General features: G+C 34.7%; 1 protein-coding gene across 3 annotated transcripts in view; it reads left to right on the top strand.

Annotated features, from left to right (window-relative positions):
- LOC134529576 (short-chain specific acyl-CoA dehydrogenase, mitochondrial-like) overlaps positions 1–26,433 on the top strand; it is a 65,206-nt gene that overhangs the window by 13,927 nt on the left and 24,846 nt on the right. For 2 of the 3 annotated variants that reach the window (XM_063363804.1, XM_063363807.1), the window contains one exon: positions 13,156–13,265. In XM_063363804.1, the coding sequence (XP_063219874.1) occupies positions 13,156–13,265 (110 nt within the window). Of the gene's footprint in view, positions 1–13,155; positions 13,266–22,205; positions 22,410–26,433 lie in introns of those variants that run through there. The other variant, XM_063363806.1, reaches the window with a different exon arrangement.

The following is a 26,433-nucleotide window of genomic DNA, read 5'->3' as shown; positions in this document are numbered from 1 at the left end:
ATTTAACGAGGGGTTGTGATTATTATTAAGCAAGTGGAGAAGAAAATGAAGCTGAACTGCGTCGGAGCATTGGATTCATTACGAGAAAAAAAAACATTTTGCTCCTATGAATCTACACATCGGGCTACGAGAAGTTACGATTTTATTATTTGCCGAGGACAAGAGTGAAGTCTACTGCAGAGAGATTTTTCACAGGGAATGAAGATATGAAGAATTCTCATATGAGGATACCGTTTTCTACATGCTTGGGTGTTCAAGTAGAAGGCGGAGTCTACGAATGGAAGTTTTAGTGCAATCAGTGCAGCTGTGATGACGTCAGCGCGGGTACTTCAAGGCACGTCAGCTGTTCGAGAGAATGGGGCCGTTTCTCCAAGACTTCTGTAAATTGCTGGGAGCAATTTAATGTTTTCTTCCTAGTTGAGTCTTCCTTCAATTTGTAAGTGTTGGCATTTTATTTATGTGGATCTATTGAAGATTTATTGCTCACTTAGTCAGGAGTCTAGGTATGTGTAGGCATCCTCACAATTAATTTTTTGTCTTGTGGAGTTGTGGTCTGAATTAATGTATTGCCCCTTTTTTTTTTGTATGTAACGTTAAGCCGCGGCTCTGTTGTAATTTTTGAAGGTGACTTAGAATTTGGTTGTAAATCTGGCGATTAGGTAGCGTAGAGGCTTAGACAGGTTTGCCACACAAAAAGTATAAGTATTTTGTGAAAAATAAACATAATGTTTGTTGTGGAAATGTTTACGAATAATTAATATTCTTTTGAGAGTTAAATCACCATTCCTGTTAAAGTAAAGTTGATTATATTCTGTTAATTTAATAGGTTGCTGTTTATATTATTTTATTATATTTATTGGTGCTTACCCTTGTTGAAGTTTATAAAGTAATTTCTTAAAAGGAAATAGTGTATTAAGGAAACATTTGATACATGGTTAGGTATAATTATAATATTTGTAAGGTTCTGCGGCATATTGTTGTTACAAAGTACATAGTAGGTATAGGATATATTGCCACCCCAGTTTGGGGACCTGGTTCATGTGTAAAATATTTTTGTAATTTAATTACATATTCTTGGTAGAATTTATTTATTATTAATGTTGAAATGCCAGTGAGTCAATGTTTATGATATTAATGTGCTTAATAGTACCTGAACAGAGATATTTAAATATTTTTATATAGACTTTTTTACACATTCTATTTTGTTATATTTATATTATATTTTATGAAATAATATTTTTTTAATGGGGATAAGGGGTGTGGGGTAACCGGTGCACCGGACGGGGGCAGGTGGTTTAATAACCTGTGACGCAGGAGGTTCTGTATTGGAGGGGAACTGCCTGTATGCCGTCATTGCTTGAGACCTTGACCCCCATTGGTTATCCTAACTATTTTATTAGGTGCCTTTATATGATTTTAAGAAGGTTGTTGCCTGTGAGGGAATTAATGAATTTTTCTGATGTGGAATAGTTACCTACTGTTTATATTTTTCTTGTTTAACGGAATGTTATGGTTCGTAGATGTAGGATATTTTTTTGAATATTATAAACTAATACCATCAGCCTGGCTTTTATTATTGTAATCCAGCCTTCTGCTTGGTCCCAATTAGTGTTGCTGATCAGGCCAGGCAAAAGAAGGGGTTACAACACAAAGAAAAGAAGATTGGTTTCCACTGATGAATCGTCATCAGACTCTTAAATTGATGGTGAACTAGGGCTAATACAAGAACTAAATAAAGGAGACCAAGATGACACTACTCTCAGCCCTTATTCCTCAGATGATGAAACTCTGTGTGTGACTAGCAGTATGAAACGTGCAAAAATCTCTAAACATTCAGCACCAGAGAGTTTCTCGAGTAGGCCTATAGAAATAATTCCAGACAAGTACTATGTAGTGACTTTCTTTTCAAGTGGTATATTGGCAGAGTAATCTTCATTAATGGTGATGAAGTAGAATTGAACTTTTTAGAACACATTACAGATGGCATGTTTAGATGGCCCACACGTGACGATATAGACAAAGTTAGTAAAAGTGCAATTTTCTGTGGACCTATCACAGTCACTGGTGCGATTCCTTTCAAAATTGACCCCAACCATAACAACATCCAGAAGATATGGTTAAGTTGTAAAAAAAAAATTTAGGGGAATTTTGTAAACCAAGAGTCCAACAGACTTTACATTGAGATAAATTATCTTTGAATAATTTAAGGCCAAATAGGGCCTATACCTAGAACTTATTTTTTATTAATTTGAATATTTTGTACTTCACTTCAGATTATTAGGTATTAGTCTAGTAGGTCTTTCTTTTCTTTTTTTAGGCAGCCTTCATTACAACCATTATGGCTATTTACAATCAGGAGGTTAGGTCTAATTTTCTAGAAAAGATTTTGTGTATGCTAATGTCAGTTTTCATCGATTGTGTTTGTGTTGAATCTTTTTGTCATACATCATCATATTTTGTGTGTAACATGTCTTTTTTTTCATTTCTTTCTTTCGTTTAATGTAAACCTCTTCTCGTGGAATTATTTAAAGCCATAAACATGTTTGTAAATGTGTTATATTGAGAAATGTGATTTAGCATGAATAGGGTTTTAATAGGCCTGATGGTATACATATCTTTCAAAGAACACATATTTTTTTTTTGTTATTAGAGATAGAAAGCTGGGACAAGTGGCATCTTACAGAGAATACTTAGATCTTTGTCACCATTTACCCCAACGATGGGGTAATTGATGACACTTATTAAACAAATAAAAATTATAATTTTAACTTTCTGTAGTATTGATTATTTTAGCTACTGAAGGCCAATGCATGATAGTACCTGCATGCAAATTTGTACACCTTAGAAATAATTTATTTAGAAGCAGCAAGCTATTAAACAATTTAATGTACAAAAGTGTCTACATTTACCCCATCTGCCCCTATATAGTTAAAGACAAAGTTTTATTTCACAATATTCCTTTTGTGTGGCAGTGTATTTTACATGTAATGGTACAAATTTTTGTAAGTTTAACCCTCTGCATGAAACATTGTTTTTTTTATCAGTTAAGTGGAACACCGGTCCCTCAGACTAGTATAATTTTGTTAGCCATTTACATGCTTTAAAATAGGTTTCAATTACCAGGTTTTTTAAAGAAACATTTACAACTTAATATACTTCATTGTGCAATTCATATATATATATATATAGGCTTGCCATACGTCCCGGTTTGACCGGGACAGTCCCGGTTTGAAGCTGTTGTACCGGTGTCCAGGCCGGTTTTGTCCGTGTCCCGGTCAGCGGTAAGTAACAACGAAAAAATTGTATTAAAAAAATGGAAACAGGTTGAACAGAACTACCAGCCAATATACGCAGCTCTTTAATCACTTCTCTATTCAAGGGGTCAACTTTCCAAATCTTGGCAGGGTTTTAGAATATATGTTTTGTTTGCCAGGTACATCGGCAGTTATTGTAGAAAGAAAAATTTTCATTAGTGAACAAATCTTTGGGGAGACGACAGGGATTTTTTTTTTTGACACGCAAAGTAAATTTGCATCCCTATTGCTCAGACTTTTATGAACTATTTAGAAGTAAAAAGTACATGTTAAAAGAATTACTTTCAAGTCTGTCTGAACTGTTTGGAATGGGGAATTTTTTTTTCTTCTAACATATGAATACTAATTTAATGTAAATAATTTTAATGTAAAACATAATACAAAAAAGTTGTCCGAAAAATGTGTTTATCTTTATGGGAATTTCAAGGTTTAATTTTTAACATAATTTTTCCCAGGGGCTGTCTCCCCCCCCCCCCCGGGTCAATCCGCTGTCCCGGTTTGGCTCGGAGAAGTTATGGCAAGCCTATATATATATATATATATATATATATATATATATATATATATATATATATATATACATATACATATACATATACATATACATATTTCTCGTTATTATATAAAGTTTGTTAGGAACATTTTTATGTAGGTAATTACCAAACAGATGTAATCCATGCTATAAGCATAAAATTAATTGAAACTGATAAAACAACACATAAATAAGCAAAAGCGTGTAAAATATAAAAACAATTTAGACAAAAAATTCATGTCACAAGACCACATGAAGCAAATGAATGCTTTAATTATATTATAATTATGACACACACACTCACTCCTTGCATATTTTCATTGAGCACTCCAAGCAATTAGGAGTGTTGCACTGCACGCACTTGTAATTAGTCTTCTTCTCCCTCTGGTATGGGCAGTAACTGTATGTTTTTTCTTTTTTCAAGATGATCTGTCTTTGATTGATTCGATGCAGAAGCATCGGCCTCTCCAGGATGGATGGTTGTCAGGCAAATTTTTACTATTGTTGTTAGACCCGATGGCAAGTTCTAAAGGGTAAGCCGTCGATGAAGGTGGTTTGCTGTCAAGTGACAGCCCTAAATTGGATATGAAGTCAAATCGATGTAGGTTTCTGGTTTTGTCATATCTTTTGTAGATGATGTAGCCATTGCTTCTGCTAATGGATATCAAATGATAAAAAATTGCAAGAGGCCATTTCCTGGTTTTTCAGTTGGCAGAATACACACACACTTCATATTCAACGTGGCGACTCTAGATTTCGTGCAATTGTAAAATGAAATTATCTCCGGCTTGTTATTGTTACTGTCGACGTATTTGTCATGGTGCATTGATGAAAGGAAGAATGACAGCCTTGGATTTTTTTGGCACATGCGATAAAAGTGTGAATTCTTTGGTGAATCTATATAAAGATGACTCAACAGGCCTGCTTTTGTTCGGCTGAAATTCAGGAGGAATTTTTGGCTTGTTTCTCTTTAGCATCCCCACGACTTTTAAGTACTTGCTACACAAATATTGTGCCAGCTCCATACTCAAAAAAAAATTATCAACAGTGATGTTCCTATTGGAACCATACAAAGGCATGGCTAATCGTACCACTGCTTGTGTTGGATTCTTCAACTTTCTTCATCAGCACTGAGTCATCCTGTCACTATCTTTACCAACATAAATGTAGGCGTTATGAAAAAAAAATTTCGAGTTTCAGCCAGGCAAACTAATTTTATACCTTCTTTAGCAGGTTTGTTAGTCATATACATCCTAAATTTTCATCTTCCTCGGAATGGGAAAGTGTCTCGTTGACACAGGCAAAGGCTCCAATTTTGTAAATTTGCTGGCTGATTTAAAGAAGATTTAATTTTTACGAACCTATTAAACATTTCAGAAATCGCTGCTGCTGAATCATTTTCTTCCCTGGTAAGTGGTAAGGCTGTACTAGAGTCATCAAATCGTAATGCTCGGATAAGAATATTGCAGCATTGTTCGGACACCACAGCATGGTATCATGGTATAGTGGCTTGCCTGTGGGCCCTGTGTAAAAATGTGATGATAGTGACTCTCTAGTTTATTTTTAAATGCAGCTAAAAATAAACAATTATAATAACACTTATTTCATCTATGTATGTTGGGCGATATGAGTTATCATTTAATTTGATATTCTCTCACATGGAATTCAATTTCATAATAGTCCATATGACAGTGTCCTTGAGAATATCAGTTGTAGAAAGGAGTCGCCAGATATATTTAGGGTTGGGATGAAGTTAATTTTTCACGAGGCCTTTGAGTGTAGACATTAAAATTATTATAATATTTTTGCTAAAGCAGCTATTTATGGGTAGGATGGAGTCTTCATTCCAAATAAAATTATTCCTTCCCCTAAAATAACCACTTGATTGAATTCCACTGTCATATCCTTGTGGCCATCTTGGTTCGTAGGTGATCCCACCTCTTCTGCTCTCACTGTAGTTGCGGGTTCGTCTTCAACACACGAGAGTTGTCAGAGCTGTGCTGTGACATTTCCACATCTTCCGAGGTCGATATCCGACTTCTCGTCCGAATGTGCAGCTGAATCAAATGCTAAAATGTGTATTGTCAGTGCAGATACATTGCTGGGTGCTCTACTCATATCTACCAACCTGAAACAAATGTTACAGATTCTATGAATATGATAGAAAAATTGAATATGAATAAAACAAGCATTAAAAATAAAGTCTTTCCAAAATGTACGTAAAGAGGAACACCGGTCTCATAGACAGCTCCATGATAAAGGAAACACAGGTCTCTGAGACCGGGTGAATAATACATATACAGAGGAATAACGGTGTCACACTGTTAAGAAACTTACTTTATAGGGAACACCTGTCCAGGAGACCCAGTAGGTGTCTGAAAGGCGGGAATGGGCAACCATGTGGGCCAAAGATCCGGACTCTGATAGAGACTGCATGCTGTCTAAGGGTGTACTGAGACTCTCTTAGATGAGAGGCGAGGAGGACGACACCCTGTGTGCTCTATGGCCCAAATTTGAAACTATAACGGTCTGACAGGCCATTGTTCCTTGCAGAGGGTTAATGCTTCAGCTTGTTTTAGAACATTTTATGTATTCATAGTAATTTGAATGTTAATGGGGCATAGGCACAGCATTTTATGTGGTGATGCTCAAAAATCTTGACTATTAAAAAAAAAAAGGAATTTAGTACTACTATAACTGGAGGAAAGTGGGTGGTATATTTTTGAAATTTAATCCAACTGGCTAAAAAAATTCTCAAAAATTGATAAGTTAATATTCACAATTTCTCTTTAGTTATATATTACATGCTTTTGAATGTAAATATATTAAAACAGTTAACCACCCAATTCCCCTCACTGTAAGAATTGGGTGGGGCATTAAAATTGATGGGCAAAAGGGTATCAACAAAATTTTAAAATATATCTCACTGGTTGCCTAATCAGACAAAACAAGGAATTGCTGCTGTTAGGTTAAAAAAAATACATTCCTACATTCATGCATTTGTTATAGCTCTAAATGCATGTAAAGAAAATGCAAAAAAATATATATAATATATATAAATATATATATAATATATATAAAAATATATATATATAAAATGAATCAGAATTAATAATTTATTGTTACTAGCGCTAAGAGAAATGACCTTTCCACCTGCGTGTGCAAGATTCTTAAATTTGGTAATTAAAATAATCTTTTGTAAAAGAGTGCCAAGTGTACTTTTTCTCTTAAATGTGTTAGCAGAATGTTTTGTATTGGTCGTACTTGAAGTGTTATAGGTATTATCCTGGCTTGCAAGTAGGCCCTTTAATATGTGTGTTGGGAATATGCAGTTTAGATAATGATGCACTGGTCAATAAGTACTGATTGTCTTACTAGAAATGATAAACATCACAGAAATGGCAATTACTGATGTATTTTACTACACATGGTAAACATCACACAAACGGCAATGGCCACGACATACACTTACTAACCGGATGCAGTAAAAAAAACAGGAGTGGGGATACACCACTAGAGTCAAGTGAAGGTTCAAACAATTTATAAACCAACACTTCCCCTTGAATTGTTAAAAGGTAGGTACAAAAAAAAAACACTTTAAATTCATTACATTAAAAAAAAAGCTTTAATAATAAACACAAGACCCCATTTAAGACCTAACATATTAATAGACATCTTTTATGACCTAACATTTTTATGAAGTGGTTATGTTTTTCCATGGTTAGGGGCTGATAAGATGTCTGATATCATGTTATCTGTTGATAAATAATTAATATCAGTAGTTTTGTCTTGGACATGCTCCCAAACAAAACGATGCCTTTTATCTATATGTTTGGATCATTGGATGGTTACATTGTTTTTAGTTAGATGTATTACCCCATTGTTCTCACAATACACAATGAATGCCTTGCATTCATGTTCAGGTTACAGTTCACTGCACAACGTTCTAAACCACAAGACTTCCTGAACAGTGAAGCTGAGCGCCATGCTTTGCTTCTTACTAGCACATGAAACCAGTCCGCCTATTAACTTGATGATGCAGCCAGTAATCGAGTGTCTGTTATTGTTGTCACCCCCAATCTACATCGCTATAGCTAAGTAACTCATGGTTCCCTTTTTTATCAAACACCACCTACCCCAATTGTTTGGTATTTTTGTAGAAATTTTACACATCTATACTAATAATTAAACTGTTTGAGGTGAGAATTCTGTAAATTGAATGAAATAATGAAACAACTATTGTAAATGGTTATTAACATTTTCACTGGTTTTACTATAATGACATAGGAAAACCCTAACAAGGAGTAAAAAGAACGTTTGCGGGTGGTTCTGAAATTAGTTGCTAAGTTAAGTTCATTCCATTAACAATTTATTGACAAACTCAATAACACCAAAAAGTATTTCATTGATTCTCAAACTGACATAAAACGTAAATAAGTCGGGTTCTTGTGGAGTCGAACTGCTGATGCAAGTTCCCACTATAACACAAGACATATGAATTAACTCTCTGTGATGGATTCCAGAACAATTATAAAAAACAAAACAATAGCCTTAATTCTGGCGAGCCGTGAGCTCGTCACCGCCTACGACTGATACGCCGTCAAGCTAAACTACTAAGACTAGAAAACATACTAAGTCACACTGAACATTCATAATCTTAATATTACTAGTAAAATAAATTCCGATTGTTAATACAACTGGTTACAATTATTTACACACAACCATTGGTGTAACATAGTCTCTGTTTATGCGGTTCTGTTTTCTGTTACTCTTCCGCAGCTACCAAGTGAAGCTCTCTACACATCGCCGCAGTAACGCACAAGTTCTTATCCTGCTCGCTGTCTCTTGTGTCCATAATTATTCGTTACCGGCGGTAGAGTTAAAGTCCGTACTGTGTTGCGATCTGGTCGTGATAGTGTCCTGGTAGTGTCGGGTTTGTGCCAAGACACCCGCTCGCTCGGCCCTCACGGAAGTTGCTAACGCATGCTCTCTTGCCCTTGTGGCTGGACCTTCGTTTTTAGTTAATGTCCACTTTGAAAGATTTTATGCCATATACAGCGACGCTTCCACATGAACTGTCCATATCCTGGGTTACAACTCGGAGAGGTCTCACCCAGTCAAAGTCTTCTCGGTCCTCGGGCGGCAGCAACTCCGTGGAGGTTGACGGTGTAGGCCGGGGAGCGGTGTCGGAGCAGCGTGGCAGCCTGCCCGCTTGATGTCCCAGTTGTTCTGCTCTTCGGTTGACTTGGCACATGCCCTTTTATACTCGTTGGCTTCCCTGACGAGCTGGAAGAAGAATAGTCTCGTCTATTCGGGGGAAGCCAGCCCAGCTCCCTGTTGCGTGGGTGGTATTCAGTGAAAAGTCAAGGGTACTATTCTTTGCATGTGTACGCAGGTACACACGTTATAACATGATTCAGAATTCAAAAATTAAATTTTTTAAATTTTTGTCTGTTTGATTGTGTTTGTTCCGACATCAATCGAAAACTACTCATTAGTAAGGTATTTGGCTAACTTAAGCACTAGGCTATATATAAATACAGAATTCAAGCCCTAAAGGGGTAAAAAAGGGGTAAATATTGTTTTAAGATAACTAATTAATTACATCTCCGAAGCTTATAGAACATTAGAAAATATATTGGGATATCAATAATCAATATACAAAAATAATTATCTGGTAATGGTCATTGCTTACAAAGTAAGAAATGGCTGGACAGGCTGAATGAAGGCTACCACAATGAAATTTGGTTTCCGAACTTCTATGCCCTTTCTACCTTTTGTTCGTCCTTCATGAAATGTTCAGCACTTAAAATTGTAACTTCAATAACAGAAAAAATCTCTGCTTGACTGTAGCCTGTTCCAGCAGCTTTATAACACACCATACAGCATTTTCACTTTCTTGATAGACAGTGTTAATTTTTTTATTTTTTGTTTGACCACACATTTATAAATTAAAACACAACTTGGTCTTTAAGCCAGTCCGATGTTCACTTTACAAAATGTACTTACTGTCTGTAGACACAGACTTGTGGATTGCAATTTTGTCATACTCTCTCATAATATGCATGAGATCTACTAGACAGCAGCCTTCAATTTCAAATGTTGCAAATTTTTTGTATATTTCAAATACCAGTTACTCTACATCACTTAAAGGAAAAATTTAAATAAATAAATGTGTAAATGAGCTGGAGAAGAAATTAGATGTTTAGTTACAGGATAACTATATTTTGTACTTAAAGCATTATAAATCAAAGTTGTAACATCTCTGTACCTGTTAAACTAGTCACTGCATCTAAGCCATCTTCAATTGAAATTTTTTTCGATAAAACATAACTATAGTATCATGTTTGGTTTCTTAATGATTTTCATTTATGCCTAGAACACTAGACAATAGGAGGTATTTATTTTAAATAATTTTTATTCATTTTGATTGAGCCAGTTTCTTAAAAAAAATGCCTACTTTAATCAGTAAACTGGCAGAATGAAAGTAGTGTAATATTCATAGCTTGTGGAGAGCTAGATCTATGGCTGGAAAACTAAGAACAATAATTGGTTTGTTTTAAATAATTGGGGTAGTACACGAGACAAGCAAGTTTCCTTGTGCAAGCAGATCTTACCGCTTGCTTCTGGAAGGCTAGTTAGAGAAAACCTAAAACAAATTTTCTGGACTGGGAATCTAATCCCCCACAAAGCAAATGCAACTTCACCATCGCTTTGCTCGGTTTCTGTTTGAATACTTCGAAAAACTTTGCAATATGTTTATTTTAAGAATGTATCTTGTATATTCAAACATCCAGATTGGGCACATAATTCCTTTTTTCTATCTTAACATTACATTTCAAAAAATGAAATACTGTTATTTGACTACAGCAGAATATTATCTCCGGTTCACTGTAAGGCAGTCAACATAGATTTGGGGTTGGTGTCTCCTAGTACATTTTCAAGGCAGTTATAGGTACCAAAATAAATACTCTGTGCACAAATAAGTTAATACCTTTGAGAATAAAATAGACTCAAACATTTTTATATGTAAATAGAATAACAGTGTTAGACTATGAAACAAAATAAATAATTTGTCTACTTATACAAGTAAGTAGCCCATATCAGTCATTCGTTTCGAGTTGCTGCAGCTACTATAGTTAAAATTAAATTTTTAATATAGAAACAGCAGTGTCATTAATTATATTTCAATACCCTATAAATACAGTATGTCCATAAAAGAATGTCCCAGTCATCAATTTTAATAGTATCAACTGTAAGTGTTGTAGTGTGTTGGTTCAAGGTCACAATTTAAAGAGTAACTCAAACAGTTTTAAATAAACGCATGCGCGAGTACTGCTTTGTTGTTTTCTCACTTGCAGCATCACCAATTACTAGAAGGTGAACCTGTAAACTTTATTTGGCAACAAGATGGAGTCCCTCCCCATTGAAATCTCTTTGTAACGAGAGTGGTTGAACTCTGAAGTCTCTGACTTTCGAATGGGTCGTAATGGACAAGACAACAGAGTTTGTTTTCACTGGCTTCCACATTCATCTGACATAACTCCAAGTGATTTCTTCCCTTTGGGCTTTATAAAATATAGTGTTTACGTTCCACGACTACCTAATTATTTTCCACTGTTGAGACTCTGAATTGAAGAGGCTATTGCTTCTGTTACTCCGGACTTGTTAACCAAAGTGTGAGAAAAATTTTACTTTAGATTGAATGTGTGACGTTTAACTAAAGGTGAACTTATTAAACGTTTGTAAGAAAAACTAGGTTAGTTTACTTTCAATTTGATTTATGATTTGTTGTAAATAGTCTAATAAAACTGTTATAATATACCATTGAAACTGGGAAATTCTTTTATAGACATCCTGTTATTTTTTTCTTCACTTCTTACATGTTAGCTCGCTGGTAAAATAATTTTTTGATTTGTCAGTGTTTATCGGAAATCGTGTTTTTACAAATTCGCCCTTCAACAAAAAAATTTGTATCTATAATGGAATACCGTATTACCTTCTATGACCTTTAGCCTTTTGCGAAACAGTTTCAAATAATAGTTATTTATTTTAACTTATGTTTTGCCACTGTTGTAGGTTCGAAATTAAACAGCTGGATCTTAATTTAGATACAGTTAGTTTATAAATTACTGTAGAGCGTTTTGAATGTTTTCCACCCTTTCGTAACACCTTGGCACTACAGGAAACGAAACGCCCTACAAACGTGCCGTAAATTGAAGGCCAAACTCGATTGTGCTTAAATGTTTAAACCTACTACACAAATGGAGCACTTTCTCAATATCAGTTGTTATAAAAAAAACATGATATGAACACTTATTGAACCCTTTGTACATTAACCATTGTTAAAATTGGTTTTAGTTAGTACCAATACACTCAATTCTACCAAGTAATAATTTTTGAAGGAACTGTATTGCTTTATTTAATTCACTTTTGTTCTTTCACTGTTATTTGTGCAACCATGCGTCACACAGTTTAGCCTGTGGTCATTGCATACTATCAACTACCATTAAACTACCATTAAAACCCATGCTAGACTAGCACCAATGTTTTCTGCAGTAGCTCCAATGTGAAGTATACAAACAGAATGCCAGAATGCCACTCACTCTCTCTTGCTCCGTCTGCAATTTATCAACAACGGAGAGGTCAGTGTTAGCTAGAGAATGGGGCGAACCTCACGTCATTTCTGGGAATTGGCTGTGAACACGTGCAATTGGTGTCGACATGAAAGAACAGCCTTAGGGGTAGGGGAAGAATGGTTCTTGGAGGCAGGGAAAAAAATAGACCTGGGTTCAGGCATGTGACTGCAGCGCCATCCTATGGAGAATGAATTTTTCTTCATTCTTGGTTTGTTTTTTTCTGCAAAGACACATAGATTAGCATCGGAAATATGTTGCAGTGGGCGAAGGCCTAACAAGGCATTAACTTTGCGTAGCTACTAATTACTGGCATTACATCGGCCTGTTATAACCATCCACAGAGCTGGCTAAAGACACACTCTGAACTCTCCTGAACTCCGTAGCACCAGAACTATTAATCAGAAATGACTTTTACACGCGGTGTGCGGCAAGAAAAATCAATCTAAATGCCATGCGGTGGTTCTCCGCAGTGGTATAGGAGAGAGGGGGAAAAAGAAACAGTGACCTGGGTGCTGCATCAACAATTGCACAACTTGGATGCCTTCACAGACGTAATGCAAAATAATTTCTCTATTCTTAAGTTCTCTTACAGTAAGATAATTCATACTACACAATTTTTTTATGATGTTTGTGTGTATATGTCTAAAAAATGAATAATTTGTGTTTACAGATAAAAGAGATGGGTGCACTAGGTTTAATGGGAGTGAATGGGTCCCCTGAATATGGCGGTGCCGGACTAGATGCGCTGGCATTTTCTGTGGCGGTTGAAGAGATTGCTTGGTAAGGGTTGTTTACATGATTATTGTGTATTTAATAATTTCTCTCTTATGAAATATTGTATTTCTATTTCAGATATAATCATAACATTCATTTATAGGCATTAATGATTACTGTAAATGGGTTTCAATTTTAGTTTTTTTATTATATTTAAAGTGCTATTGTTTGATATAAATTATCAGGCGCGTAGGAACCGGGGGGGGCCACCCAGGCGACTGCCCGGCCATAACATTTAATGGCCGGGCAAAGTGATGGTTTTGCCCGGCCATTGCATCAGATGAACAAGAGGCATTGTTTTCATTGCAATGCTAAGTGGTTTTGTGGGATTTTCTTGTCTGTGCGTTACTTTATACTTAAATTAAGACTTTTCAATAAGTGTACAGGCACAATAAATACGGCAACTGTTCTTGTTTTCTTCTAAATATTCACGTTTTACAGTGCTGATAGCGGAAATATTATTGTGGGATATAAGACCAGTAAATGTTTCCGCTCGTTGCAGTAGCTTACGCTGTATTTGTCCACCCTTGTCTACCTGACCTTCAGACCCTTGCATTCACCCCGCCTCGTTTCTACCTAACGGTAACGACCTGACGTGCAGAGCGCTTTCCACATCAGTCATCATTCACAGCTGTACGTCTTGCTTTTAAGTCTAAGAAACTTTGTGAGCCGTACTACAGAACTGTTTAAAATAAACTTATTTATCTGTAGTATCGTGAGTGAGTAGTGCGGAATGGCAGTGATGAAAAACATTTAGGGTTTAAAGCTGGACTCCCAATCATCCGTTTCATCCGTCCGTCACCCGTCCGTCGATTTCGGTCCGTTATTTATCTCGGCAATTATTACCGACTCTCAAACATCCGCCATCCGTCCGTCCGTCACTATTCTAAAATATCAGTGCTACAACTTTCCGCCACATACTTTCTCAATTGTAGGTATACTTTTGGTGAAAATAATTTACTTGCGATAATTAACTTTTGTTTTTATGAATGTGATAATAAGTTGACAGGCGGGAACCTTGCTTTGACAAGTGGATTAAACGGGTGCCGTCTTAAAAATAACATTAGTCATGCCAGCAATAAATAAAATTATGCTTCTTTTATTACTGCGTAAAAGGAAACAGAAAGAAGCTATTTATATCCAGGCTTTTTCCCTCAGTTGCTTATCCCGATAGTCTTTGCTATATATATTATACAAATGCTCCCGTTCCCGGACGTAATTTATCAGCATTTCTTCCGATAAGCTCATTTTCATAAGCAATCTTTACCGTTATTATGACAATAATAATCAATCAATACGACACAGCCTTCTATATATTGCAAATAAAAAAATCAAACACTATTTTCGGAAAGTCGTATTGAAGATGATCGACTTAACAAGGCGGTGGACCATCCGTTGGTCCGTCAGAAGCTAAAGCTTGGCAAGGTTTTGACGGACGGACGGATGGAATTTTTCGGGCCATCTGATTGGCTGCAGGTCACGTGATTGACGGACGGACGGGTGACGGACGGATGAAACGGATGATTGGGAGTCCAGCTTTAGGAGAAAATTTATAACAGTATTTAATTTTTGCGACGTACAATGACTCAGAAAAGCATCAACTTTTTCTTCAACAACCGTTCTGCACAGTCCTGCAGTTCATCACAACCACCACCTAAAAAGCAGTGCACATTAGGTTGTAATGCCTGTGAAGACAAAGATCCTAAAGAAGAGTTGGATTCCTTTAACTCAGGTATTACTTTTGAGCAGTTTAGACTGACACAAATTTTTACATGATCCCGAAAACCATTCGTACTTAATATACCTATTTAACATTAAAGTTTAGTATGTCGGTACATTATTTTTTTCCGCTCGTCGCTCGTGATTATTCCATCGAGTAATGAAAAAATTTCTTTGAATCTAAAAATCATTAAACAAGAGTTTATCAAGCAGATTTGCAGTTATTTTTAACCATATTCACTCGCCTATTCTGTGGGGTTCGCATTTTAAACTTATTCTTAAGGGGAGTCTGACAGTAAAAAAATTAAAATATTGACTTTTTTAATTTTTAATACCAAAATAAAATTTCGACTTTCCTGAATAAAATGATATGAGTGTTATTGCGAAAAGCTTTTTCCCATCTTTAATTTTTTATTTTTTTAAAGTTGAACTGCTTTTTTCGAAAAATTAATTTTTGTTACTTTTTTTAATTTTAAATGCTTAACAAATTATTTTGATCTTTCTGAATACAACGTAAATACTTTCTAGTACTCCTTTCAATAAAAAATATAACGAATAGTACATTTTCAAAACTTTGGAGCCTTAATTCAGATTTGGTTGATGTATAGACCTTTCCTGTATTGAACTTAATTTATGAAGTCTGACAGTAAAAAAAAAAATAAATAAACGACTTTATCAATTTGAATGTGTTATTTTGTCATATAACTTATCATAAGATATTTAGATTATCAGATTTATTAATGGTAGAGCAGTTTTTCTGTCACGTTTTAAATTAATATTCAGTGGACACTAGGTACACCATATGCTTGTGTCAATACATTCTTAATATTGGCATCATGTAAGACTATTTAATTAAAGGTGTGTGACATTAAGAGTTCTCCTGTCCTGATATGCAAATGAATTTACTTAAGAGTGGGCAATGAGTGGGATAATGATGTCTTTGTTAAATTGTTTACTCAAGGCTCAGCCTCACTTAAATATTTGATTATAGCTTGTTTTGAATATTGCAGTTGTTTGTTAGCACATATTAAGAAAATGTAACTATAGCTATAGATAGTTGGCAAAATATATTATCTCACACTACAAATATTAATCTTCAACCACCGTCATGTAATTATGATGCAATTAGTGAAACATATATTTTAATTATAAATACATCTTTGCCTTTTCTACAGCTCTAGATAACTTGGTGATATCTGGGGACTAAATTTGAAGGTGCTTGTAATTTATGTACTCTTTGCAGTGGGAAAATTCAACAAATTGATTTTAAATTGAATTCTACGAGGCGAAAACTGAAAAGTGAACACTGTTTTGTGATGCTGAGCCTTAAGTAAATTTGTTATAAAAAAGGTTAAAATTTCTGCTAGTAGTACATTCTATTTTTATGTACGAAAGATGCTTAAATAGCACCATTTTGCTTCTTAGAATACAATTTTTTTCTACCGTAGAAGAGCCCCCGGACACCCCCTTTGTTAAATCCACCACTTATAATGATACTCTCCTTTGCCCCCCCCCCCCCCCCATTAAATATTTGCTTCCTACGCACCTGTAAATTATGAATGTTTTGGTACTCATAAAGTTTGTAAAATAAATTACTTAAACCCGTACTTGTTTGAAACATTACGGTTGTTTACATCTCAGACACCTATTGGCTCCAGCAAAAAGTTAATAATGTATCAGACTGGCTCGGCAGGGCAGTCTGATAGTAACAGTCAAAGCAATCACTTTAAGAATTTCTGTGGGCGTTGCAGCAGGTAAACTGAATTTTGAAGGTTAAGTTATAAAAAAAAATTCCTGAAATTTGTTGTTAATTTGTGTATATTTCAAACACTGTTGACCTTCATTTTATGATATTGCAAAAGATTACACAGCAAATTTTCATTTTAATGGCTACATTTTTTTAAGTTCTGAGCAACATGTTGCATGGCAGCCTTGCTGATGAGTTACCATGAACTGAACAAAGCACAAGTTACAAAAAATACACAAACATTACATAGCTGGGGATTTTCCCATCTGTAGTTTGCTCCCATTAGCTAGTGCCAGTCCTTAAAAATTCATCTTTTTGGGTTTCCCAGTAAAAATGTCTTTCAATGGGCTGTACAAAATATCTTTACTGGAAAAAAAAAACTTGTTGATTCCTCAGAGTAAAGACATTCCCATTGGTCTGGGCTTTCACTTCTGTTTCTCCAACACACTGCCTCTTATTTCATTCACCTCCTGGGCGATATAATACTGTCTATTGTTCTGTAGCAGGGCAAATTAAACAAATTTATTACAACTAAAACACTGCTACCATAGCTTTCTGTACACTTATTAACTAGTTACATATTGAAAATAAAAGTTGGTTAATGTAAATGTGTTTTATTAAAAAATACATAAACACATTCGTAAGCGTAGGTTACAAAAACAAATGTAATAGCTCTTTATTGAAACTAGGTCATGGTGACCTTTAACTTTTCTACCATAAACATTCATGTATTTTTATTATTATTATTCTCAGAAAATTCTTTGTGTTTGGTAAAATCCATAAAAAAGGCAATATTATATTTAAATAATAGATTGAGAAGGGGGGTGGGGTGGCAATGCTACAAGTTTACAACTTGTAATGTCTAATCCTCTTAGGAGATCAACTTTCTTCCCTCACTTCTAAATGTATTAAAGCCTCTATATATCACAAAACACAATTGAAGGACTAAACATTGTATGCCTGTTATAGAGGAGTTTTATGGTCTTAAATCGCATAATTGTCACCCATTTTATACTAAAATCAAGTTTGAAAAGTATGGGTGCTACTTTTATGTGAAAACTGCATTTTTGTTGAGGTAAATGTTTTTCATAAAAACAAAACCTACCCATGGAAAGTACATTTAATTCAAAAGTAGAGTTTACAAAAGCACGCTGAACAACATTCCATTCAACTTTAAATAGAAAAACAAAAACAGTGACCCGAACGTAAGCCTGAACAAACGCATAACTATTATCATAGTACACATCACGGAAAAATGCTGGCTCTCAAATGTAGTTTACACTAGACAGAGTGCACCCGTTGCATGTAATCGGCAAGCTATCAATATTAATTTTTGTCTATGTGTGCACACACTAATACGGTCATAAACGTAACGAAACATGTATGATGCCAACTAGCGCTGGCTGCATTTATAAACTCTGTACACAGAGGCAATGAAGACAAGCAGATAAAGGTTATAATGTTTGAAAACATCTTTAAAAGAAAATTTACACATCATACAACTTTGTATTTCTGTTAATTAAATAAGTGAGTCGTAATATCTGAACAAATAATAGATTTCAACTTTAATATAAATATTTAATACAGGAAAATAAGTTTGTGGGCAACATCTTTCATGGAAAAAAAAACAAACAAATATCTAATTAAGAAAATGGCGGGACCGAAACATTTTACCATATTGGACGGGAAATTGTTCTGTGCGGTACATCTTAAACAACTTTTACTATAATTGTAATACTGTATTTTCATATTATAACTTTCATACTGCCTGACAGCAACTTGAAAACATATTGCTGGTGCACGGTGCTTTATCCTTCATGTTTGCTACTTACACAAAGTTCTCGGAATCTAACAATGGGACCAAAAACCTCATGGGACTATTATTGGAGAATTTTTATTTTTTCCCAAATTTTGATGCCCTGAAATAATGGTATGACGATTATGCGAGTGCGACAGTTATGCGATAAAACACTGTACATAAAAAGTTGGAATAAACAGGTCTAGAAATAAAAACTCTATAATACCAATTACATATTTAGTTGTTTTTTTTAAACCCAACACAGAATTTTGAGGGTGTTTGACACAGAACCTCCATTGCAATGTATCAGTTGGTTTATGAAGGAAAAGAATTTTCTGATTTTTCCTTTCATATTAAAGATGTGTTAAACTCCCTAATGTCTGGCAACTGTGTCAGTCACCTGTCATGTAATATGCAGTATAAAACACCTTTTTACTTAACCAGTTGAGACAATCGTAACAAACAAAATAAGATGTCAAACATACATGCATTGCTTTAGTATTCTAGGAATAGGAGGTTATTATTTATTCTTGATCATCTTGCCACTGCTTTGTAAGCAATTGCCAAGATTTTGGGCTTAGTTTTGCGAAGTTATATTTTTACTGTTATTTTTTATATTTAGACATGAAAATTCTTCATTTTTTTTTTTTTTAATTTTTAAACAATAATTAGTTCAATTTTGATTATAAGTTATTACAAATTATGACAAAATTATCTAAAAGAATATTTTGCTGTCTTAATTTAATTTTTATCTGAAGGGAAAAAAATGTTTTATAGAGGTGAAAAGCCTTGTTTTGGATACATTGGGAACGGGTCCAGCAAAATGTTTGTTGGAAGGTTTTTTTTCTTAGTTGCCAGTTGTTTGTACATTATTTGTATTTTTTACTAAGATTTTTTAACTATAATTTACATATTATTTTAACAATAGCTGTTAATGTAAAGTACAGCTTAAAGAGAAACAAGTATAAACAGTTTACTTCATGTTCCTCAGCAGCACCTGTTCATGTTGATACACAAGTGATCTTCCAGCTTATGTGGCCATTGGGCAGAACATCGAAGTGAAGGCATTGTGACACTCACCTTTACAATGAAAGTTACTTTAGTGTTTTGAAATGATTATGCTATGATATTTCTTTCTTGTGTTTATTTTAATTTTTTTTTTGACTGTTGAGTATACTATATTGGACAGGGTTGGCAGCAATATGCATATCGTTCACATCTTTTGTGTATGTGATATTATACTATGTTTTTAAGGAGTATTATGTCTGGTGATGAGGATGGGATCTAGTTCAGAAGATAAATGCATAATGTCATCACAAACTGCTGTTGCTGCAAAAAAAGTGCTGGGCAAGTTACAAGAATTCTGGTTTGAAATTTAAAATTTTGAATGCTGTGTAGAATGACTTAAACATTATTATAAAGCCAACAAGAATAAGGAACAGGACAAGGTTTTAGTTTCTTTTTTTTAGCCTGATAGGCACTAAGCTACATGCAGTACTTAAGAATGTGTGTGCCAGCTAAACCAGGAACAAAATTGTGTTGCTGAAGTGATAACTAACTTTACTTTCATCACATTTTGGGCCAAAGAAAATTTTTACAGCAGAGCTAGTAAAACTGTTGCAGATGAAGCAGTATGCAGTGACCCTAAGAAGAATGTAGGTATGGTTAAGTATGGGCATGAGCTTGGGGGAAAGAACTGAGTATCCTTTAGGGACCACCATGGTAGGTGCAACCTATTCTGTTGGTTCAGTCATTTGTTCAGTGATGTTAAATTGAAATAATCTGTCCAATTTAGTTTTGAGTTTAAGTACCATTACAACACAATACAACTCTTTAAACTTATTCGTACTTTTATTTTACCCAACCCAACAATTAACCAAGGAACTTTAAAGATGCGTGTACTTTAGAGTGTGGATCCAAATTCCCGAACTGTGTGTCCGAGCTGACTACTTGTGATATGCATTGATCACCCTAGAAGCTTACTATACCTAGCTTTTCTAAGCTCTCTGTCCCTAATACAGTGTTGTGTGTGCGTGTGTGTATGTGTGTATATATATCTATATACATATGCATATATATATATATATATATATATGCATGCCTTCCCTGTGTGTCTAAAATAAACCATTCTGTGTCGAAATTGTGATCAGACATCTGTATAAACTATTCTGACCACGCCGAAATTTTCTTCCGTGTGAACAGTCTCAATGCAGACAATGAACTGATGTGGTGGTGTGACCAGCCTGGTGGCCAGCCCTCGACCACCACTCGTCTTGTGGCGCCACCAGCAGCAAGGCCACCACGAGTGAGTGAGCCTGATGAATCCAGTGGAACGAGCTGTGCACCACCGTAGTGGCCCATATGATGGAAATATACTCTACGTGCAACTTTTGGCCTGAAGTTCTAACTCTAACTGGCAGAACTCTACCATCTGGCTCTGATATGCTTTTGTTACATCATTCATTTGATTAATACATTCATTCATTGAAACCTCGGGAGGTATACAGTTAATATCAGCACCATTGTCAAATACTCCAAAATATTTTTAATTCTCAGACACAAACTGAAGTCATCCACTTACTTGTACGTAATGAGTTCACAAATAAGGTACCCAAGGAGATGTCATTGTCACTCTTCCTGCTATAGCTCTTCCAAAGCATTGTGCACTTCACTAGGCTCATGACTTGATAGCTGTACATGCCGAAGTCCATTTGCCTGATTGACCACAGCTGAAGCACTTACTATGTCTCGCTGGGCACTTTGATCCACAAAGTTGGTGCCATAGTTCTCACACTGCTGAACTGGCATGGGTTTGAGGTGTTGAGTTGTGGGGGAAGGAAGTAGGATGCTGCGATGTTCTCTTGCTCTCTTTTAGATGCATATTCAGATGTTAAGAGTGGTTCCCATGAAGCACTGTTGACTGGCTGCTTTGCCATTCTGCTTGTTTAGTCGTCAGGGTAAGTTAGGAAAGGAACTAGTTTTTCACTGGTTTTAACATCTGCCATGCCCACCATGATCCTTTCATGTATCAGTTTCTCTTTTAGGACTGCTTAAGTATACAGAGCAGTGAAAAATCTGCGCCGGAAACTCTTTGTAGTTAACATGAAATAAACCTTAAATGTTCAAAATTTCTAATTTCTCGGTTTAAAGTTATCATCATAAGCTTGAATAGCTGTTGTAAACGTGGTATGTTCTTGTTGAAATTATGCCCAAAATGATGCGTGATCATCCAGGACATAAATATAAATGTCTAACTGCTCTTGCTCCAACATTTCTTTGTGTCCAGCATCAGGTATGCAGCACATAAACTTTGTTTTTTTCCCCAATCCTCTCACGAGGCAGGCACTGTGAAAGCCAATGCAGGTGGAGGGTGTAGGTTAGGTACACTTTCCCTTCTGTGGCGTTGAAACTCGTTCCAATCATTATTAGGTGCTTTATAATTCCAGGATGCTGACAGATAATAGATACATTTTCTTAGAGCATGACAAATCTCCAAACACCGCTGCCACCATGTACTGATACCGGAGGTAAAACTAATGATTCAGTTTTACAAATAAAGGTAACCCAAGGTTAGGTGTTAACATGACTGGCATCATCTTGCAGCTGCCTGTCTGGCAACATCAACACTAAAGTACATTAACTACATAGATTATTAATTTTATAAAAAAAACAGGACTACTTGAAGATATAATGTAGCTGTAGGCTGTTTGTAATTTAGTGTGGTTACATAAGAGCATATAATCTATATACTGATGGCACTACCTCACCAATTAATGTTACAGAGACAGCTACGAGAGGAGTGTGCAGTACAGATTCCAAGACATTTGTTTGAAAAAATTACAAGGTATAATTATGCAAATCATTGTAAAATAGGGGATTGCAACAGGTACAGTTCATACGTATGTTTGTGCATGCCTGCACATGTGTGTGTGTGTGTGTGTGTCTTTAGTGTTGTTGTGCTTGCCGAACCTACTAATCATAAATGGTTTCCTGAAGTGGCTTATGCAATGCTGATAGATAGACAACTGAAGCAAGGCTATTACTGGTTCAAAGACATTATTGTCATGTAATGTCCCACTTATCTTCACAGGCATCATTGACATAGTGATCTCGACAAGATCACTCTATTCTTGATGGTGTCACAGGCATCAGTGACCTTGAGATCACTAGTTGACTAATGTACTGCTCTCAGGCCATGACCATGGGTTCATTGGCACTGTTGACCTGATAGTCCAAGTCAAGCTTGAATTTTCTCTGCAAAACAAAGATACCACTTGGTAATATGTTGCAGTAGCACAAATTTTTATGTTTACCTTTTTACTTACAAGTGAAAGAAGAATGTAGCCAGACTGATGCTGCTAATTGAGCCTCTCTTTTGAAAACACTTATCGCACCTGCTCACTTTCATAGATAATTCTTAAAGTTTACAAACTGTGGTGAAGTATTATAGTTACAGATTTAAAAAAGTGTTTTTATCAATATTTTAGAATTGTTTTTAAAATTTTTAGTCTTGATGGGCTATTTTGATTTTTAAGTACATATTAGTTACTGCCTGTAGTAGCAGCTGATGCTATGTTATGTAATGGAAATTAAAATTGATTTTTTCCCATTGCCACCACTAAACTCGGTGGATACTTCCATGTTTGGTTGTTGTTTCATATTGTGCATGGCGGTTGGATGGTCTCATCACTCTCCTCCCACCAGGAGAATCTGGGTTTGATTACCAGTGGAGCTAAACCCATATTTGTCGCAAGTGGGAACATGGTGGACATAACTGTGAGCTAATGGGTTCATTCTATCACATCTCCAGTTGTGTATCACCACTCATTGTCTCTAATGACTTAGATGTTAATGAGATGTCAAGCCAAAATTCAGTCACCAGTCGACTAGCATAAATCAGGACAATTAGCGAAACAACTCCCTATGTTTTACAGCCAACATTTTGTAGTAATTTTTTTGCATGTACGTATTTGTGTATTTAGGTGCAGAAAGTGTCTGAAGATATTTTTGTATGCTTATTTTTTATTTTCTCTGATGTTTTCAGTTTTTCTTGTGATTCATTTGGTTTAGATAGTGACATTGTTTAGTTTGTTTGCGCATGCTTTGTACCTGACATCTTCAGCCATTATCATTGTTTACTTTTTTTTAAATTTTATTATATAGTATTATTTGAAAAATGTGTTTTGATTTAAAAAAAAGCTTTCAGAATTACAATAACCCATATTCTACCAAACATTATGTATCCTCATATTACAAAAATAAATAATAGAAAAAGTAGTAGGCATGTGATTTTAGTTAATATAAAAATAGTAGGTACAATATAAGTAGACATGTAAATTGTTCACATAATCTCAGAAATGTTTTTGCCAAGGAAGAAATGAAGATATATCTATATCTTTATTATTTACTCTACAAAGACAGGATAATAAGTAATAAAGTGTGGTATCATTTCAGTTTATTTTTTTGGCTGAATGTAATATTGAATTTAGCACATCTTTTAATGCTGGTACATTTTTTGGATAATATTTTTGAGGAAAAAATTATGGAAATACAATAGATTCCAATTTAATATGAAACTTATCAATTTGTGTCCCTTCACTTGAAGGCATTCTAGAAAAGGAGAGGGGGAGGGCTATTTATATCTAATAATTATAAGCTGTTGGAATAAATGGTATTTAATTGATGGAGAAAATTTTTATTTTATTTATTATAATTATTTGAATGCCTACCAACAGTCAGAGCCTTTAACAGGTGGGTACTTAACAATTATTACAAAAAAATAAAAATAACATACACAAAACACAACAATAAAATCGGACAACACAAATATAAACACATGACAAAAGACATTTAAAAAAAAATATAATAACTAAATTTGTCAATTTTAAATTAATACATTATCAATGAAATAACAATAATACATTATTTACATCAGAAATTATCTTAACTGCAAGAAAATTAAGAATTCAAAATGTCTTTCGTTGAGATTTTTGCCCTTTTGAAAGGGTCTAAATCTTTGAAAATATTATTACAATTATAAGTACACCGTTTTGATAGCTCATTTTTTATGTGCTACGTTCGAAAAGGTCGCATTGTTCTATGATTGAATGAAGGAACTCGAAGACCAATTTTGTTTAATATTTCAGTGCTGTGGTAAACATTAATAAAACAATTTATTACAAAAACAGTATCAGAAACTTTCCTTCTAAACTGCAGTGTATGCATGTTCAGGATTTCAAGGGTTAAGTCATAGTTAAAATTCTCTGAATGATCATCAATTAAATGTTTGTTAAACATGTATCTAAACAATTTATTTTGTATATTTTCAAGTCTATTTGAGTCAGTGGTATTTATAGATTTCCAGATGACAGAACCATACTCTAATCTCGATCTTACTAAGGTAAAATAAAGTCTAATTATAGAATCAGGAGAGCTAGCCAAATAAGTTAAATATTTAATAAGCCCTATTATTTTGTTTGCACTTGCAATTAAATTATCCACGTGGTGATGAAAGTAAAATTTAGAATCTAAGAGAATACCTAGATCACGCATACAATAAATTCTCTGTATCATGTTGTTGTTTATTATATAGTTAAAATTTTCTGTATATGTTTTCCTAGTATATTATATTATTTTAATCTTCTTTACATTTAATTTCATTCCGTTAGTTTGACACCATTTTATGTATATGTTTTCCTAGTATATGATATTATTTTAATCTTCTTTACATTTAATTTCATTCCGTTAGTTTGACACCACTTAGTTACATTATTTATATCTTCTTGCAACAATATACAATCACTTGGTGTTCTAATGGTACTATATATTTTTAGATCATCCGCATAGAGCAGATATTGACAAGGGTAATGTTGATTCTTAACCTGCCCACAATAATTCAGTCTTATTACAGAAAAAGACTTCATCTAGAACGTAGGCTTTTGTGGCCAGTGTCTTTAACTACTTTTTGGTGTCTGGGTTGGGGCCGTGTCTTTAAAGATGAAGTGCCCGACGTTTTCATGCATGCGGCCTCAACGCAGGAACCAAGTAGTAGTTAACAATAATCTGTGTCGAAACTCCTCTTTTGAATGCTTAAGTGCTGTCTTTGGTCAGAAACCTTTGAAAAAAAAGCAAAGAAGATAGATAGTTCATGCAGGTCAAAGCAAGTATTTTAATGAGACTTAACACATGTTTATGATGATTTAAATACATTTGCATACTAAGTAAAGTATGTGACAGTGTACTACTAATGCTATTCATTGCTTGTGTTCATATTTGTTGCTTATCATTGTTGCACTTCTTGTAATTTTTAAGTTTCCTTTAATCGCTGTATTTCTTTTGTGTTATTGACTGGATACATGTTGGTTTCATTTTAACTTCAACATAGGACAGTTCAAATAATTAAGTTTTCTCTACATTTGCATTTGTGATATGCTTGGTGTGTGGTTACCTTAAGAAGTATTTGAATACACTATTGTTCACATTTTGCTGCTAACCAAGAAAATACAGAAAATCTGTCTGCGCAATTTATGCTAAAATCAACTTTTTTTTAAATATAGCGCACACAACATTTCGTAACCTACACACACCTCACTATGTAAATGTACTGTTAAAATTCCATCAGCCAAATCAAAATAATCACATCCTAAACAAACAAAATTTTGGTTGTTCCCTAAATATTTCCACATTACAAACTTATTGTAAATTTTGAAAGTTGCCATGTATAATTTTGAAGTATAGAATTCAGAATTCCTGGGACCTACTTAAAATCAGCATAGGCAGATCATCCATTTAACCAGTGTCTCACCAATTATTCTGTCAAACCATAATTATCTTGAAAAAACAAGCAGCGTGGTAGCTTCTCCTGTTTTAAAAGTCTGGTGTTTGGATCATTACTTCTGAGCATTAGATAG

Source organism: Bacillus rossius, chromosome 2 (genome assembly GCF_032445375.1).
Source record: "Bacillus rossius redtenbacheri isolate Brsri chromosome 2, Brsri_v3, whole genome shotgun sequence".
Taxonomy (NCBI): domain Eukaryota; kingdom Metazoa; phylum Arthropoda; class Insecta; order Phasmatodea; family Bacillidae; genus Bacillus; species Bacillus rossius.
This window is presented reverse-complemented; position numbering and strand designations above follow the sequence as displayed.